The sequence below is a fragment of the Boleophthalmus pectinirostris genome, unplaced genomic scaffold, assembly GCF_026225935.1.
Source record: "Boleophthalmus pectinirostris isolate CB_2022bp ecotype Guang Dong unplaced genomic scaffold, ASM2622593v1 HiC_scaffold_12, whole genome shotgun sequence".
Lineage (NCBI taxonomy): Eukaryota > Metazoa > Chordata > Actinopteri > Gobiiformes > Gobiidae > Boleophthalmus > Boleophthalmus pectinirostris.
Window position 1 is genome coordinate 23,396,133 of NW_026571018.1, and position 19,638 is coordinate 23,415,770.

The following is a 19,638-nucleotide window of genomic DNA, read 5'->3' on the forward strand; positions in this document are numbered from 1 at the left end:
GTAAAGCCCTAAAATGGCCTCCATAGCGTGCTTATCACAATTACCTCCACCAACAGCAGCAGCAGTACAGCAGCATCATCACCTCACAAGCCCATCCCCTAGCGTCCGTCCCCGGAATGAGCCGATAGTAGTCTGTGTTTGCGCATGGGCGGAGAGGCTGCCGCTGTGCGCTGTTATTATTGAAAGAGTAATTTCTTTTTTTACGAAAATGGCGTCTAGTCAGGGAGGTGTGGGATCTGTCCCGGCGCTACAAAGCCATCACTATACCACTGGACCTCACTGGAGTCCCGGTAACAGCCAGTACCCGCACCTCCAGCAGCAGCAACCCCACACGACGCGCAGCCTGGACCGTGCCCTGGAGGATGCCGTCTGCTCCGGGATCCTCAACCTCAGCGGGAGGAAGCTGAGGGAGTACCCGGGCATGAACTACGATCTCACGGACACGACACAAGCAGGTGGGTTAGGCCAGCTTCACTGTAGTCCCACAGACCACCGTGCTTTCTATAGAAATGTACAGCTCATGGGTTTGTCTGGATGCACCACGTCCGCATTGTGCACGGATTCTGTCTGCTTGTCAAGACATGTGCATGACAGCAGCATTAATGGGGAAACACTCTATTCACTCACAGTCACATCGCCCCTGCAAATTTATATTTGGATTTTTCAATCATATTTTACTCCAGCTCATTTAGCCCAAATGTTGGTGTACATGGTTCTACCTTAATAGCTTTCAGAATCGCTGCCCCTGAGACATGAATGAGACGCCAGGCGCACCCAAGTCAGGCGCAGAGCAGTGGTTTTGCACGGCGAGCTGCAGTTCATTTGGTATCGGGGAGCTTGAGCAGAATATGAATGAAGCAAGGACACGTTTACCCTCTCTATAGCATTTAATAAGAAAGTAGCAGGCGAGTTTTTTCATTTCATGACATTTTTGGCACATGCAGACAAAAGATGCATGGTAGCCTACTTCTTGCAGCCTCACCCCTCACTGCCTGGCTGCATTATGCCCATATAATCTGTCATAAAGGGAAGACATGGGTTTTGGTTTGTGCATTGATGTTTCTTGCTCCTGTCTGGTGAGGTGCTAATGGGCTGGTCTAATGGTGCCCTTTGCTCTGCTCATAGGTCAGCAGTACGTTGTCATGGTGGCTGGCAGGTCATTTTTATGAGTGTGCAAGGTGATTAGGTCTATATTCTGACAGGCAACAGCATTTGCCACTGTTCAAAATGTGTTAATTTTGCACTTTATTGCAGCCCAATCCTTTATTTGACATTCTGGCTTTGATTCTATTTCCTTTCCTTGTCATAACTCATTCATCCTTTCATGATCGGTGTTTGTCTTCAATAGAAGATGTCCACATACCATATGGTGTTATAATTTGTCCCGGGCACTTGATAACAAGACAGTGATTTTTCTTAGAATTGGCTAGCAGTTCTATTACGATCATATACTTTTCACATGGGAAAATGAAACAAAGGAAAACTGTCAGTATAATTTTCCTTTTTATCAACATTGATACAAATATATCAGTGACGATCCAAGATGCAACTACTGTACCACCACCATCATTTCTAATCTCATATTTCATTTAAGGTTTATAAGGAGTGCAGCACTGTAGCTTGATATGACTACATATTACATTTATTGTTCTCAAGAGTACTGGTATTGTTGAAGCCTTTCAAAGGGAAATGGATAAGACAGGAAGTGAATGTGAACTATTTCTGGACCACTGCGAATGTGCAACTTGGAGCCACATGACTACGTCTCTTTAAAAGAAACTGCCCAGATCTGTCATGATTGTTGCATAATACATCAGACATGCTCTTCAAAAGCACAAAGAATAAGCATAAAATACATTCTCTTTACCCATCCTCCTTTGTCTGGACTGGTGCACCATTGTAAATGTATCTACTGCCTTCATTCTGGTGTTGCCAAACTGTGCCGGATTGAAGTCTCACCTTTCTACATGTGCAAAGGCAGATGTGACACTTCCCAATATCACACAGTCAGTACAGTCATGAGACACAATACACTTGATTTGAGATAAACTATTAGCCTTAAGTAAGCACATTTTTAATTATTAACACAGAAAAGCTTTTAGTATTCCTTTATGTACAAAATTTGATTACATTGCACCACTACATGCTTTTACAGCTCCTTCTGTGATTAATGGTAATATGTGGTCAGTGTGGGGCCTACTTACACACTGGTGTCTGTTTGTACTGTCCTACTGGCAGTTTGGCTTCAGCTACACTGAGTTCCCATGGGAAAGTGCTGAGCTTTTGAGTGCTTCTGGTCAAACCCTAGAAAGAGAAACCTGGACAGATGTTCAAGTTCAGCGCGCCTCTGCCTGCCATTATGGTCAGTAAGTGAACTAAAGCTCTATTAGTGTCTTCAGTGTGAATTATGACTATATGATTTATTGAGTTGTCAAAATCCATACCCAGATACTTATCAATAGTAAAATTAAAATTGAAACTAAAATAGTATAATAGCAAAATAAAAACTAATACAAACATTTGACCAAGTTTGATGTTTCCTGAATAAAGTTAGAATGATTTTGATCTATATTAGAACTAGAAAAAAAAAATGTGTTAGCATCAGAATTGAGTTTGAAATTTTAGTACCACTATGACACTTAATTTGTCTGGGATCCAAAGTACACATTTCTTGCCTGGCAACTTAATCATTTATGAAGAAGAATTTAAAGATCCCCTAACATTAGGATATGCTCTGTATATGTAGGTCAAGATATGCAACCATATCAGGCAATTTGAGTGTTCTTTATAGCAGAGGGAAATAAATACATTTGTTTCTTACTGTAAGGATTTAGTAAGTTCACTGGGGGGTCAAACAAAGGGAAAAAAATTGCAGTTTTCCCACCATCTGAATGTAAACAGATTTAAGATTCCGACAGAGTTGAATACAAGTTCTTTCTTGTTTGCCTCAGACAGGCAGCAGCATGAACATGGCTTTATATTTGACTGTTTTAAAAGTCTTTCTTGTCAGATTCCTGATTGTTTGCTTCTAGTAGATAGACTGAAGGCCATTCAGACAAGGACGCATGCAATAAGCTGACATTCCTGTAATTATTTTTAATCACTGAATACCCATATATTTGTTCTTTTCCTAACAGCGGTTTAGTTACAGTAGTAAAAGTAATCTTAAATGTAGAGTTTTTGTCTAGTGTTATTCCACTAGAGCTCTGTATCAGTCAGATAGTTGTTTGTTATGATTTTGAGTGTGCAGGCATGGCTAGATGAAAAAACATCAGAATTCATCTAGATGTTTCTACCTTTAGGACTTCATAATGTGTGAATACATGTCTAGACAAGACACTGGCAAACGTGCTGTTGCAAGAAAGAGCAATACATTTTGAAATCACTTTGTTATGATTCTGTCTTCAGTAATAAGAATAATTGTTAGTAAACATGACTAAAATTGTTTTAGAATGATGCTAGCATAATATATTATTAAGATTTGTTAGTGGAAACAATAGCTACAACAATAGTCAATATAAGAGTTCAGTGCAATAATACTCAGCTCCTCAGTAAGACTATAGTTTAAGTCCAGTTGCATCATTGTCCGTTAGGAATGTTAATGATGTTTGCTGAGTAAATGTAACAGGAGCTTGTCACGCCTTCAGATTCTTACGAAAACGTCTGTCCCTCTGACCTTGTCCTCCCTAACTCTTTCCTGTCATTGATTAATACGATTTTAAAAGTCAAAGCAGGATCCAAAATGACCTTCCAAAAATGTGTACAGCGTAAATGTGGTGCAGCTACTAAAGGTTAGTCTATCAGGGTTTAGTCATCAATCATTGTAGCAGTGACTTTTTGGTTAATCAAGCTTGCTTAGAAGGTACAGAGAATTTGCCAAATCAAATAAAAGCTGCATTATTTTAATCCAGTTTATAGCAGCAGTGTGCTCAAAATGTATACAATCAGAATGGAACTACTTTCCGTTTTTTGCCCCCATAAACATTGTAATAAGTGATAAAACAAATTAACAATCCAGTTTAAGTTAATTTGGTTCCTCTACATTTGACTACATTTGACCCTTTTCATTTACAGTACCTGTTTTAGTAGCTGTACCTGTTTCATCTAGCATTGTCCATGTTATGTACCATTTAAAAATACATCTGAACAAGTCCTTAAAATCCTTTGTGTTCTCATTATTTAATCACATAAAATATATAGTTCTATTTTTATATTATTATTATTCTGTTAATTATATTTTTAACTGTCATGGTGTTACATGTTTAATTTGTAACATGAGGCAAAAATTGTCATTTCAACTTACAGCAAAATTGTGAAGCAAAGCTCTAAAATTATAAAATTTTATCTGACCATTTGTTATATAGCACTTAAGAAGTAAATGGACCATAAAACCAATTTTGTATTTGTAAAAACAAAACAAGAAAACTCTAAAGCCCTTATTAAAGTTTTTAATCTACAAACATTTACAAGATAAACATACATTTATTGAAGAGGTGATGCATGATGCATGTCAACTGCAGTTACATTGTAATAAAGTGAGCCAAGATTAACTGTGTTAATAATCAGATTATTAAACTAAAGACAGTAATCCATGGCAGTGCTCCTTCCTGTATTTCTACTACTGTTTACACAGAGCAGAAATGGTGGTGCAGTGAGTCAGCAGTGTTCAGTTTCAGCTTCTGCTTCTCACAAACACAAAATGATTGTGTGCACTGCAGGACACTGATGTCACTGATGTGTGAGTATGTGGAGCTAAACAAATACAGCTGACTGCAGGTCGTCTGTGTGTGTACACAGGACTGGCCCTCTCATCTCCGTCATCACATTTCTGAACTGTCAACACGTGGGCCGGTGATTTGTTGACCCCCATAAGGCGCATTATGAGCCTTAAGCTTTCCTGCACAGGATAATGATGTGCTAATACCTTTGAAAGGTTTCCCCATGGGCAGACCCTCTTATACATATTAGTAGTGCTGCTTCTCAAAACCCAATTATGAAACGGCTCCAGATCCTGTAAACTTGTTAAAAGGAGAATCGAGAAGGCAGAGTAGCAAATGACATCATCCCCAACAACCTGTCACCTGACATCTATGTTACTCATATCTCTTTATCCCACATCCATTTATAGACTGTAGACTGAACTGTGAGTGGTATAGTGTGGTCAGCGACACACACAGATCTCAAGTGTGCTTGAAAAATGTGGTCATAATTGAATAGGGAAACCTCTTTTGGATAATTTATTATGATAGTTTTTTAACTTAAATATTGCATGTTGCATGATGAATTTGAGCACTGGATAGAAAAGTATATCATCATCAAATGTAGAAGGTGCTGTGTCACTGGAGACCACCCTTTGTAAGATAAATGAATAAGCAGTGAAATAGACTATGGTGAGGCCTTGTTTGGCTGTCTCTGTATTAGTGCTGCTCAGGGGATCAGCAGCAGGTGGATGCAGCCCGCTGTACCCCACAGATGGTGCTTGGGCCTGGGATGGAGGAGAGCAGAAGAGGAGCATGTGAAGTGACAGGCTGAAAATGACTGGCTCACCCACCCCCTGCTCCATCAACCCTCTGACTCCACTGAGCAGGCCTGGTCCCAGCTGAGGGTTGGCTGAGAGGGGGTAGTGGGGTGTTGTCTAACTGCAGCTGGGTCTAAAGCCTCAGGGACTTTCAGTATTTACTCTTAATGGGGAACAGCTATTGTGTGTGGCCTTCGCTTTGGTCTTTCCCCATGCTGTAATTTCAGTTTCTCTTAACCTCTCAACTTGTATTCCCCGTGTGCTTCTGCTATACTTCGCCAGTTCCTCTGTTCTCCTTTTTTATACTGGTACAACTAACCACAGTGTCAAAAATAGGGGCCGGTCTGTTGTCATGTACAGTTAAAATGTCAACAACCCCATAATCCCATATTGGATCTAACCTTACGAAATATTGGTGGAATTTAAATCACGGTCTCAACTGTGTGAACTGTGTGTATAGCCTATTTAGCCAACAAAGGCGAGGGGGTTGTAATTACATGCATTGAGCATTGGGGGTGCACAGTGGTGTTGTTGTGGTCACCTTTAGGCCAAATGGGTGCACCTTTTCATTGACATCATAATTTAAAGTCTTTATCTGGGAGGGCTCAGCTCCTCTCACTGGACCCTAATCATTGTGGCCTCTAGAGATAATCCAAAAGAGAAGGTAATTTACACATGCACACTCACACACACGGACACACACAGACCACTGTTTATAGCTAGACGATCAATACACGTTTGGCTCTTATCGTGCACACTGTAGTAGGACTTTACATAGATTTTACAATGACCACCCTCTCTCTGTTATAAGAATGGCTATTTATATTACACATTTGTATTTCCTTTTATAAATATAGCATGCTACAGCAACATCTCCATTATGTCATTTGAATAGCCATGTAGATATTGTGTTTGAAGTCATTTGTAATAGAATTGCCAAATCTTTCTTTGATTAAAACAAACCCTTTGGTCTTTACCCTCTATTAAACCCATATAACTTGCCCCTCCCAATGAAATCAATACTGATGACAGTTCCCTAATATACAACCTTGGGAGTCAGGCCCAGGACGTGGTGTAGTCTGGTGCTCAAGTATGCTCTTGTCCTTACACTTACACAGATGTATTGATTATTTAGTCCAAGTTATTGGCACTCCTGCCTTAATGTGCCTTAATGTAAAGGCTTAATTCAATAGACACCTGAATTTGAATGTAGTTTTTTATGTTCTCTGTGCCCTTGTTTAACAGATCTATCTAAGAATCGTCTGACAGAAATCCCTCCTGAAGTGTGTTTGTTTGCACCACTGGAGTCTCTCAACCTCTACCACAACTGTATCAAGTGCATCCCAGAAGCTATCATCAACCTGCAGATGCTCACCTATCTAGACATAAGGTCAGTCTCTACAGTCAACACTATTCTATTAGCTACAAGGAACAGAGAAAAACAGAAAAAAAAATTAAATCAATCACGAATGGCCTTTTGTTATTTATTATTATTATTTTGAAATAGTCATTCTTACACCAATATCTATACTGTTGGAGCCACAGGTTCTAAATTAGTATGTTTTGAAACTACATACAATATCATGGTTCCTTTGCAGTCGAAACCTTCTATCAGTTTTGCCAAAATACCTGTTCAACCTCCCACTCAAAGTCCTGCTTGTGAGCAACAATAAGCTGGTATCCATCCCCGAGGAGATCGGCAAGGCCAAAGATCTGATGGAGCTGGTATGTACAATACATTTGAAATTACGTTATCAGATAACACATTTCTCACTCTCTGTCTCCCTCTTCAGGACATTAGCTGTAATGAGATCCAGGCACTGCCATCTCAGGTTGGGAGGCTTCAGGCCTTAAGAGAACTCAACATCAGGAGGAACTGTCTTCACTTGCTACCAGAGGGTCAGTCTAACACTATACACATATGTCCCTATGTGTTAACACATATTTTAGACAAATATTTTATTCAAAGAGGACATTTCATTTAAGACATTTAATCTAAACTAAGGACTTTGTTCTTTTCTTTTTTGTCTGTGGTGTTTTTTGTTTTTGTTTTTTCTTTTGGCTTATATAGACCTCTCATGTTGATGATGATGATGATGATGATGATGATACTGTAATGATCTAATATTTTGTGTTTAATTTGAGGATGATACCTTTTAGTGTTCTGATAACTGTCTATATGTTGTTGTTAACTGCTTTTATATGTGACACTTGGTTGCTTTGCTAATAAATTAGTGTTGGCTTGATTTGTCAGTTACTGGTGAGTTTAGAGACTGGCTCTGCTGAGTGGAGAATGTTGTTGTTTTGTTATTGTTTTGCTGTGGGTAACAGCCTACACTAACCCTTGTGTTCAGAAAATAAATCACAATGCTACAATATGATGTGTAGCACTGTGTGGATTTTTCCACTTGTAGAGTCAGTGTATGGTTACATGCAAATAGTAACTGTTGCTACTATTTTACATCAGATATGCACCGACCGTTCAGGTCATGTATTTACATGTTGTAGCAGCATTTTACTAATGACACAGTTTGTCCACAGAGCTGGCAGATCTGCCTCTGATCCGACTTGACTTTTCCTGCAATAAGATCACAGAGATTCCTCCAGCGTACAGGAAACTGAGGCAACTGCAGCACATCATTTTAGACAATAACCCTATGCAGTCCCCACCTGCGCAAGTGAGTGTTCAGCTAGACACTACATGTTAAAATGTGTCTTTCAAGTACCAAATGGTAAACTCCACTTAGTGTGATTTTTATGTTTCAGATTTGTCTCAAAGGCAAAGTGCACATTTTCAAGTACCTGAACATCCAGGCGTGTCGTATGGATAAGAAGCCTGACACTTTAGACCTGCCCACCCTGAGCAAGCGCTGCCTTCCGCAGCCCCTCACCGATAGGTGCCCACTTTTTTAGTATTTTTGAGCATGATATTAGAATTCTAGTATGATTGTGTGATTGTGTGCCAAGAAAAATAAAGCATAGATAATAGCATAATAACATAATAGCATATTTAGTGAAAAATAAAATTATTATTGCTGATATGATAGAAAGCGTGGCCTCCATTCACCAGAGGAGCTTGTTTCTGGGACATCATAAATAATTTATTTCTGTATGTATTAGTCTTGCTATTGAATACAGCCCATCATGGAGCTAAGGCCTAAAGTGAGATACTTTAGTGCAGGGGTCTTCAACCTGTAGCTCGACAACTACCAGTAGATCTCCACCCTCCTCCGAGGAGCTCACCACGGAATTTCTGAATCATATGTATCGTACTGAATAACAAAAATTTTTTTTTATTAAATGCCTATTACCATTGTAAAAGTATCGTTCTGAGGCCTGTCTTTGTGCACTAAAAGATGGTTAATAATTGTGTAAATATTTTATAGGAATCAAATTTTACCCCATCTAAGGCTCTTATATTTTCTCCATTTCATGCGGCCGCTAAAATTAGTAGGTTTCCGGCATTTTCATTATGTAAGGGTAGCTCATCAGCGCAAAAAGGTTGGAGACCCCTGCTTTAGAGTAAGCTATTAAACAACACATTCACATTAAATGTATTTTGTGTTATTTGCTTTCAGCATAGAAGATTTTTATCCTAGTAAGAACCACGGGCCTGACTCTGGAATTGGTAGTGACAATGGAGATAAGAGGCTATCAACGACAGAGGTCAGAGTTCATGTATTAAAATTAATTTAAAAGAAAACTTGTTACTTGACCTTTGGCCTGGTGTTGTTTCTTCTCATAGCCATCAGATGACGACACGGTCAGTCTTCACTCCCAGATTTCAGAGACAGCCCGTGCTGATGCCCTCTCTCTGCTCTCCAAAATGGACTCTTGCAAAGGTTATCCACAATAAGTATCACCTTTAGACTTTGAAAGCAATAGACAGAGACAAAGGGGCTTATTGAATCAAGTGCCTAAAATGTGACGTTTATGTGAACGCGGATGCTTCCTCCCTCTATCAGATCAGGATCTCTATGACTTTATAGAGCCCAACCCGGACGACGATCCTGCTCTTTCAGAGAGCAATGGGCACCCCAACAGTCATGTGTCTTGTATAAAGGTAAGTTTTACTCTTTCTTAAAAAATAAAAATAAAGTAAGATTGTAGAACTACAACACAGCTACATTACTTAATAGACAAAGTAACTGAAGGAATGTTGCTAATTGTTTCAGGAACTGGAGAAAGTCCTAAACATGTCTCACCAAAGCAAAGATAAAGACAGCTGGAAAGAAGAATCAGGGTGAGTTTTCTTATCATATTGTTGTAATCAGTTTAACCAATAAGACAACCATGACATAATGATTACATAACAAGCCTGATTCTTAACTTCTTACTAGTCTATATTGCATGGGTCTCCAACCAGCTGTCCACCACCTTGTTCCAAGTAGCTTGCCAAGGGATTTCTGAATTATGGGCATTGTATAATAACACACAGTTAATGATTTAAACACCTATCACCATGTATCATTTTGATGCCTAACTTTGTGAACTGATAAATGGCTAATGGTTGATGTTTCATAGACATCTAACTGTACCCATCTAAGGCTTGCTACGGCTCTTATATACTCAATTTCGTACAACCACTAAAATGAGCATTGTCGTTTTGTAAAGGTAACTCACTTGAGAAAAAATGTTGGAGACCTCTGCTTTACTGAAGCAGTTCTCTTATAAGGTTTATTATGTGGGATATGCTCACACTAAATGTCTGTATTGAATGTGCTTTTTTGATTGAGTGCAGTTCAGACAAAGAGCAGCTGGTGGAGGAGGAGGATGAGGATCTGAAGGAAGTTCTGGATCTGAGGAAGATCGCGGTCCAACTTTTACAACAGGAACAACAGAACAGGTGTGTGGTATTTAGTATCTTTTCTGCTATTGTCTGTGAAGCTACTCTCTTTTCTACTATTATCTGTTCTTTAATTTCGGTGCACAGTAAATTGTAAAGGCACAAGGATTGCTTTTTATTTCTATTTTCTTTCTGTCACTTGCCATGTTTTGAATTAATGAAAAGAAATGGCCAAAATCTTTATAGAGTAGTTCTAAAGCATGTTGACAAAGACCACAAGGATTACATTTCAAATGTATACCTGTAAAACCTTGTTAGTCAATTTTATACAGTTCAATCAATGTAAAGGAGAGGAATATTTACTGTATAAATTTATTTATTTATTTATTTGGATAGCTCCTTGTGGCGCATCATCTTCAAGCGGTTCCGTTTTTTAAAATAATATATAAATCACATATGATATGGGCAACCCTGAAAGACAAATTTGGCTAATTACTTTGTTAATTATTACTACAGTTTCTTTCTTGCTATCTCTTTCTGATTCTGATAAGCCTTCACTTTTCACTCTTTTTCTGCTGCTGCTGCTGTCGTGTTTAACTCCACTAGAAGGCGCTCGTTAATTTGCAGAGCAGAGAGTCTTATCCACAGACGGAGAGTGACTGGCCGGGCACACAGGTAGAGAAGACTGGGGAAACACTTTATACACACACTCAAACACACAATACTAAATAATAAAACATTATCTTAACTTCTGTACTCTACTGTACTGAATTACTAAGTGCACATAGAATTAAACACATTTCCTTGATTTTACAGATTCTTGAGTCACTCTGGTTCTAGCAGCAAGACCAGGCCCCCAGTTCAGGCTGCACGCAGGTTAGTACAATTAAGTGTTTTATTACATTATATGTTCCATTTCTTATCAGTAAATCAATAAGATCTAGAATACATTCTTTGATAAAATGCACATTCAAACATACTTTTTACTTCTGATTTTATATTGCCACCCACTCACATTTTTTAATAAACATATATATATATATATATATATATAATATGCATTACTCGATTATGTCAATTCAGAACACTTCTTACATAAGGTTTAGTTAGTTTTGCTGTAGATAAAAAGATACATAAACTTAGCTTTATTACATAATTAAGTTATGTTTTTTTTTAGTGCCTCCCTTGACGAAGGGACCAGTGGAGCATCAGTATTGAGTGGGCAGGTAAATATGAATTTACTGCTGAAAATGAATAAATATAGTTAGTTAATTTACTGTGCATTAATATGATTTGCCTTTTGTCTCTCAGCCCTCTACATCCTGCTCCTTTGATGGCAGTCTCAAACCCGATAGTGACCCTGAGTCCAAATGGCCCGAAGTGCCACCAATCCTCAACCAAACCGATGAGCGCCGCAGGAGCAAGTACCTCAGAAAAGACTATTTAAAGGTATCAACGGAAATATATATTTGGCAAACTTTTATTGACATTTTATTGCCTCTTTTGGAGTGCCTGTGGCTAAAACGCACTGCCTCAAGTCCACATGTATTTTTCTGTAGAAGTGAGTGTGGCTGGCCAGCCTAGATAATTTGCATATTAGTATTCATAACAATATTTTGTAGTATCAGTTATTAATTGAATAATAATTTATTTTACATCAATTATTGTTATTTTTAAAACAGTACAAATGTCAAAATGCAAGAAAGAATGGCAACGATGACAGTGAGGTAAGTATTCAGTCATTTATTGTAGTTCAGTTTGTTAGGCTAACTGCAAACTTATCTAAAATTTATGTATTTTCTTAATGTCATTTGTGTGCAGGAAAGCTTGTGCAATACAGATGTCAGTTCCACTCTGACTGTGTTTGGGCTAAAGCCAAGATCAGGTAATTTTCCATTTCTCAGTTTATGACATTAAAAATAAGCATTGTGGTTTCAAAAAAGGCTTTGTAGTGTTGGTCATACTAAATAGTACTAAATGAATTTTGCAGTCATCATATCTATATGTTTGTTTAAATGGAAACAAAAGTTTAATTTGCTATATTTTTGTTTAGACATGTTAGTGAGGAAACAGTTTTCAGATGCATTGTGTTCTTCTATGGAAGTGGACAGATTTCAGAGGAAGCCTTACAGGATGCTTGATAGAAGCAATAACACAGATAGACCATGATAATCCTGCATGATAGCACATAATTGGCTCATTCACAATAGTTACAGGTTATTATGTTATTATGTTATTATGCTTATTGGGCAAAATGAAATGGCTTATTTCACTATATGGCATACAGTTTCTGTTATTGAGAAGTGTACTTGATTTGAACTTGCAGCTTTCACCAGAGGAAGCAAACAGGAATTATCGTCAAGTGACCCTAGTTTCACCATGAGGAGGAAGATGGAGCACCTGAGGGAGGAACTGGAACAGATAGCTCTCTTACGGCAGGTCAGACATCTGTGACTTTATCTTTCAGTATTTCACACTAATCCTCAGGGCTTTCATAGTTCTGTGTAATATCAGGTCTAGATTTTAGTCTTCGACACCACCACAAAACAAACTTGCATTATATGTGTTAGAGCCCGACCGATATATCGGCTGGCCGATATTATCGGCCAATATGGGCACCTGGAGACATATCGGCTATCGGCCGATATGCTTGCTGATATGGGCCGATATTTCACGTGGGCATGTTATACCTCGTTATAAAGCTTAGACTCTCTACATTATGTTCATTTAATCCAATTTACAGACAGATAAATGTCCTAATATGTGGCTCCGCATCAGTATTTATCTGCGGTGTAATTTGTCTGTGTCTGTGTCCGTACTGTCCCTGAACACACCACCAGAGTGACGTCACTTCACCCGCGTGTGTTTGTTTACACCCGCAGCCGTGCGCAACATTGAAATTATTTTCTTTTTCGGACAATTGGTTTGAGTCTGGATTAAAAGGACATTTATTAGTGCAGACTTGTGATGTGAGGAGGAGCCTGTGTGAGCGATGAGTGTTGGAAATACATCGACTTTGAAGCTAGTTTAGGTTTTGTTAGCGGTTAGCTGCTGTAGCTCCCACACATAAACAGGCTGTTTTCTATTGGTCTATTGTAAAGTGACCATATTGGCCGTATATTTGTTACTGGACCAGCATTGATATGTAAATGAGCTGTGAATAGACGTGTGAATGATCCACATTTATGCATATAATTAACTACAGCGGTGCGCAGCATTTACGGCTAAAGGCTAATAGCGATAGTTTACCAGCTAGGAGTTATGGGTCGGTCGCGATCGAAGCGGCTCTTAGATCCGGCTCTTTGAAGCGAACAACGGGAGCCTGCTTCTTATTGGGAGCCGTGTTTTCTCTTTTTCTCACTTTTTCTCTTCATGTCGCATGTAGACCCGTAGTTTGACAGCAGCAGCGGCTGAAAACGAAACTTTCAGAAATCTGCGTGTGCATAGGATAAAAAAAGTACATATTTGGCTGCAGTTCAGCATAAAATGAATAAACCAGGACTAATCTTGGGCTCGAGTGCAGGAGAGAGATAGAAACCGAGTCTCGACACTCAGTCCTGGTTCAGTTCTGGTTTAGTCCTGCTTGCAACAAAACAATCTCAAGAGTCGCTTGGGAGCCGAAAGAGCCAGCAGCTTTAGTGAGCCGAGCCAAAAGAGCCGGTTCTCCAAAAAAAAAACAAAAAAAAACTGGAATACCCCATCACTAGCAGCTAGAATGTGATGCAAAAATGCCATTAGGCCAATCTACTGTATGTAAATATGATGTAAAGAGTCAAAATAACAATAAATGTTGCCTAAATAAACCCAATTTAGAATCCACTAGAGCCAAACCTAAGTTTTTTAATCAATTCAAGATTTACAGTGAATTTTTACATCACTAAATATATCGGTGATTATATCGGCTATCGGCATCGCCAACTCCCATTATATCGGTTTCATATCGGCCACAACAAAATCCATATCGGTCGGGCTCTAATATGTGTAACAGATCCCAGACCCAAATATCAAGTCAATAGTTTGTTTTTGTTTTACTGTGGTATACAGTCAAGTTTATTATTTTATTTGCTGCTGTTCCCAGTGGTACTCACCAGGGCCTGCACTGCTTAGCTTTCAAGATCAGACAGGTATTTCTGTTTGATTACACAATCCTATGACATCATCCAGTAGTAAAGTTATATAAAAATTATAAAGGTGTAGTATTTAACATGCATGATTCCATGAAAATAGGAATAAGTTAAGAATTTTAAACTTTTATTCCGCACTGTGAAAGATTATTGCTAAAGGAGCAACATTTCCATGGAAACAAGGTGGAGGCGAAATGAGAGTCAGGTTTGTGGAGAGGCAAGTCCACTCAGTGCAATAAATTTTATTTTAGTCTGTTTTTGGTTAAAAAATGTTATTGTGGAGCTTTAACCCTCTCCAGGCAGGTGTTGCAGATTTGCAACAGCTAAATTCCAATTACCTACTTACTCTAAATCCATTTTTTTTTTTTGAACTTTTATTGCCACAAATCAAATCACATCAACACTGTCCTGAGACCGGGCCTTCTCACAGTTTATATATTCACTTTTTTGCCCCTTCTCTCTCCCCACTCCCCCCTCTAGAAGAAGAAAGAGAGAAAAACAAAACTAAAATTTGCTAAAACAAATTAAAAAAATTAAAACCAAAACATAAAGAATAAGGCATATTAGGGCATACGTGTCTTATTTCAAAAAGTCAGTAATTGGGCTCCATTTCTTTTCAAAAGCTGCCACCTTGAGCTGTAGTTGAGCCGTTAACAGTTCCATTGTATAAACTTCAACGGTCGGTATTTCAGGTTTCAGCCAGTAGATCGTGATAATTTTTCTTGCAGTCAACAGAAGAAAATGCAGCAGAAAGCACTGATCATGAGAGAGACCGTCAGGGAATATGTCAAGCAGAAATACCTTTGGGTCCATCAACAGGTCCACAGCCAATATATTTTGTAGAACATCTTTAACATTAATCCAAAAACCTTTTATATTGGGGCAGTCCCAAAATATGTGAGTCTGGTCGCCCACAAGTCCACACCTCCTCCAACATTTATCACTAACACTACATTTTGAAATAAAAGTTTTGAGCGGGGTTCTAAAAAATCTTAATTTGACCTTCCAGTCAAACTCCTTCCAAATCTGACTTCCCAGCCCTTTATGACAACCAGAACAAACACCCTCCCAGGTATCATCATCCAAAGTCACATTCATTTCCATTTCCCATTGTTGTTTTATATGATGTATTATCAGACATGTCTATTAACAATTTTTGGTAAATCTTGCTCACTTGCTTTTCCAATACACCAGAGTTTTCAAGTAGATCACAAAAATATTTCTCAATATTTGTTGGGTCTCTTCTGATATAATCCCAGTCCTTATGTTTCATAATATAATTTCTTAACTGCAAGTACCTGTAATGGTCACTGGGAGGTAAGTTGTTCTAAATCCATATTTTATGAGCTTTTTTTACTCAGAAGCCTTTTCTCCCATCCATGCTGATAAACATGGACGATGCAGACTGTGCAAGAATGGCTACACACAAACAGCCTGCCAGAAGTGCAAAATACTTTTTTTGTTTACAAAGGATAAAAAAGTCAGGATTGTATATCACTACCCCATATTATAATTTTCCCCAAATTTTTCCTGATACTAAAAATAAATTTGAGCCTGAGAGGGTTAACTTTGAATGTGCTGTTTTTCTTACATGTTTGAGTTTTCCTTTGTGCTTCCAGAACATTGAGTCTCGTCTGAAGGTGCTTCTCCCTGATGATGTGGGTGCTGCTCTGATGGATGGAGTGGTTCTCTGTCACTTGGCCAATCACATCAGTCCTCGCTGTGTTGCCAGCATTCACGTACCCTCACCTGCTGTGGTAAATATGATGCACATTGGTATTTGTGTTTAGTTTTTTCCTTTGCACCAGGCTTATTGTGTAATCTGTTGTTTAATTTTCAGCCAAAACTCAGTATGGCAAAGTGTCGGCGAAATGTGGAAAACTTCTTGGATGCCTGTAAAAAACTGGGTGTTCCACAAGTAAGTCACCAAAAATATCAATGAAATTAACAATGTCCAAATAAAATGATTCCATTTACACTCTTTCTGAAACACATTTGGGGCTGGTTTTGGTAATTTAATCTGATGGTATAATAAGAAAGAAAAAAATAATAATTAAGACATCCATTGCATATAAATAAAGCTAAAAGAGCCATGGATTCTGCTGTTGCAACAGTTGTAGCAGCCATCCCTTGAATGTCAGAAGAGCAAAATTCGAATAAATAATAATGTAAAAACAAGGCCACAAATGCCACTGACCAAATACCTTAAAATGAGAGCTAGTTATGATCCCAGTAATGCCGAGAACTTAATCAGTGTCCTTGTTTTCACTGAAATATGAAAAATGCATATTCTACGTAAACCATAACAGCTCGACAGTTAATGTAGAAGTACAGTATGTTTGAGTGTAAGTACACTATATAGACTAGGGGTGGGCAGTTATTTTTTCCTTGGGCCGCATGAGAAAGAAAATATTTTGGAGGGCCAGGCCAAAATGCTTAACTCAGTTCTGCATAATATTAATTGTATTTCTTTATTTAAAAAAAAAAAAAAAAAAGTAAATAGCATTGTTTGGACAAGCAGATAAGACTGGTAAGAGTTTATGTTATGACTAAGCAATGAAAAAGTGAGGTTGCCTTACAAAAAACTTTATAAAAACCCCTCTAATATAAAAGCAATGCAGCCTTAGTCCATGCATGAGGGAAAATTATAAAAAAAATATATATTTATTTTATAATTCCAAATTAGCATAAAAGGGTCAGTCAGAGTCAACCAAAGGGCTATATGTGGCCCAGGAACTGTTCAATGCCCAGGTCTGGTATAGACACAATGACTGATGATTATTATATTTACCCAACATACATAATTTGTAATATAAAGATTTCTTTTTTCATATTAGTAGTTGAAACATGGACATTAGCTAAAGCTCAAATACAAAAAAGACAACTCAACAAAGCCATAGTATGTAACTTTTTGCCAAAAATAGATTTAAATAAAAGCATGCTTTTTTGTTATGGATATTTTTTATTGCATTGCAAAACAATGAAAAATGTGAGCAGTTTGCATCTCCACAAAACGGACATTTATTCAGCCACATGGAAGAACTCCCCCTGCCTTTTCCATGGAAAAGTTGTTCCTTTAGCTATAATCTTCCACAATATAGCACAAAACGTCTGTCTTCTATCACAGTTGACTTTGCGCCCTCAGAAAGTTACATACTATTACTTTAAAGAAAATTGCTATTTAAAAAATGCTTAGTTACTTGTCAGAACATAACTGCTGGAACTGGATGTGTCATGACAGGAATATAAAAACAAAAATATCTTTTTACATTTGTCATGTAGGATAAGCTGTGCCTGCCTCATCACATCTTGGAGGAGCGTGGCCTTGTGAATGTGGGGATGACTGTCCAAGCCTTATTGGACCTGCCCACCTCAAAGAGTGCACTGGCTGCTATATGACACTGAGTGAATGTCTGTAGTCTGTAGACCACCAAGCCCTCACAGCCCCTGTCCCATAAGAGAGGGTCCAGGGAGCCCTTTGGTGAGGACCCAGAGGTGTGTGCACGTGCTGAGTGTTTCTGACAGATTCAGGACTTTAGACGCTCCTCTGTCTCTGATATGACGTCAGCATGGCTCTCATCCTGCACACACTTGTACCTGTACTGTACCCCATCCTGCTTTAGGACTTGCCTGTGTGTGCTTGTGCGTGCGGACTCCATACTAAATGCACAGAAAAAGGTTTTTGACTGGAGAAGTGTAATATGAGACCTGTATAGCCCTCTAAAATGCTCAGTAATGAATGATTATTGAGCCTGCAAGTGCCAGAACTGCAGTGGTGAAGACATGGGGCACAGACTAAGGACTGACAAGATTCTGCCATTTTTTACACTGTTTTTCATCACAGAAAATGTTTTTATGCTATTGCCAAACACGGTGCCAGCTTGTATTAGATATGTTTTGTTTCTTGCTATTGTTATTTATTTCCTGTATGTACTGTACAGACCTGTATGCATCACAGAGAAGATGACATTTGACCACTGTGATCAATGTGCACAGCTGAGGCCAAACTCTTGTAGCTTTTATTTCAATTTCATTTCAAACATTTCTTTTTTATTTAAGCCTACCACAGAAAGTCATACACTGGACTGCTCTGGTTTACCTTGTACTGTACATGTCTATCAGGCATGATCCATGCTGTCGATTGTTTCTGATACAAATGTTAAATCAGGGAATGTAAATGTTTAATCTATTTCTTAATTTGTTTTATATTTATGGGTTTTACAATGTACATACAATTTCCCATATGTGTATATCTCAAACAAAACTGTTTTGAAAGACATCAGATTACATAAACTTACTTTACAAACTACATTTTTGATTGTGATTACAATTATTGAGCTTTACCCCCAGAGAAAAAGCCAACTTCGATATGGACCATGAATTAAATTTGTTTGGCACTATTAAGATCATTGGCTGCGGTCACATTCTTACACTTAGCACACATTAACTTAACAATTCTTGCTGTTGTGGTTTTCTGATAACTTTTGAGCAGCTGTAGCTACAATTGCTGATCCAAACATCTGACTGTGACGCACTGTGCCTTAAAGAGGATTAATTTTTCTTTCTGGAATATGACCATGAATTTATCAGTGTCTGTTTTGTGAAATCATTGTTATTTGCTTCAATTACTTATTCTATTCTGTATTGTTGGTGGTTATCACAAAAGACACGATGTTGAAGAAAATAGTGCCAGAAACTGGGCTTCCAATGCAATGGAAAAATGCTGCCTTATTGTAACCTACAGACCCTAACATTGGACACCATAGCTTCATCATTAGAAAACCTAATAGTAGGGTAAAAGTAATTGTTTGCATACTGATTTCTGTTTTTTAAGATGGAGGATCTTCCTGCCATATTTATTTGGGATTGTTTCACACTTTTAAACTGCACTTGTTTATGGGCAAGATAAAATGATGGCTCGTGGATGTTAGACCAGCCCTTAAAACTCTCTCTCAGCACATTTTCTTACTTTATCTTTGAATAACTTCGGGATTTCGGGGAAAATATTGACTTGTACATGTCATGCCGAGGGTGAAGCTCAGTATCCCATCACTCTTCCCACCATTTTGACTTTGTGTGCAGTAGGTTGCAATATTTGTTTTACTTTGTGTTACAGGTAAAATTGTCATTTTCACAGAAGATTATCATTGCAGTCATGATACAACTGCCTGGAAAAATTTGTAAAGAAAAACAGTTAGGCACGTCTTTAT

The 19,638-nt window shown here is 38.2% G+C and overlaps 1 protein-coding gene across 1 annotated transcript; it reads left to right on the top strand.

The window, feature by feature from the left end:
• The first annotated feature begins 136 nt into the window (after positions 1-136).
• On the top strand, positions 137-18,739 carry lrch2 (leucine-rich repeats and calponin homology (CH) domain containing 2). Its single transcript, XM_055148306.1, has 21 exons — positions 137-455; positions 6,764-6,908; positions 7,117-7,243; positions 7,312-7,417; positions 8,060-8,196; positions 8,285-8,415; positions 9,097-9,184; positions 9,264-9,360; positions 9,484-9,581; positions 9,694-9,761; positions 10,260-10,364; positions 10,911-10,979; positions 11,121-11,180; positions 11,482-11,530; positions 11,616-11,753; positions 11,987-12,031; positions 12,126-12,189; positions 12,631-12,743; positions 16,048-16,185; positions 16,269-16,346; positions 17,711-18,739. The coding sequence occupies exons 1-21, from the start codon at positions 209-211 to the stop codon at positions 17,825-17,827; spliced, it is 2,220 nt and encodes a 739-aa protein (XP_055004281.1). The 5' UTR covers positions 137-208; the 3' UTR covers positions 17,828-18,739.
• The last annotated feature ends 899 nt before the right edge of the window (positions 18,740-19,638 follow it).

What these genes read in the sequence shown, in the direction of transcription:
- lrch2 (XM_055148306.1), top strand. Translation starts at nt 209, where the DNA reads ATGGCGTCTAGTCAGGGAGGTGTGGGATCTGTCCCGGCGCTACAAAGC. An exon ending in CACGGACACGACACAAGCAG is followed by an intron (nt 456 to 6,763) that starts GTGGGTTAGGCC and finishes CTTGTTTAACAG; the next exon opens with ATCTATCTAAGAATCGTCTG. An exon ending in TCTTCACTTGCTACCAGAGG is followed by an intron (nt 7,418 to 8,059) that starts GTCAGTCTAACA and finishes GTTTGTCCACAG; the next exon opens with AGCTGGCAGATCTGCCTCTG.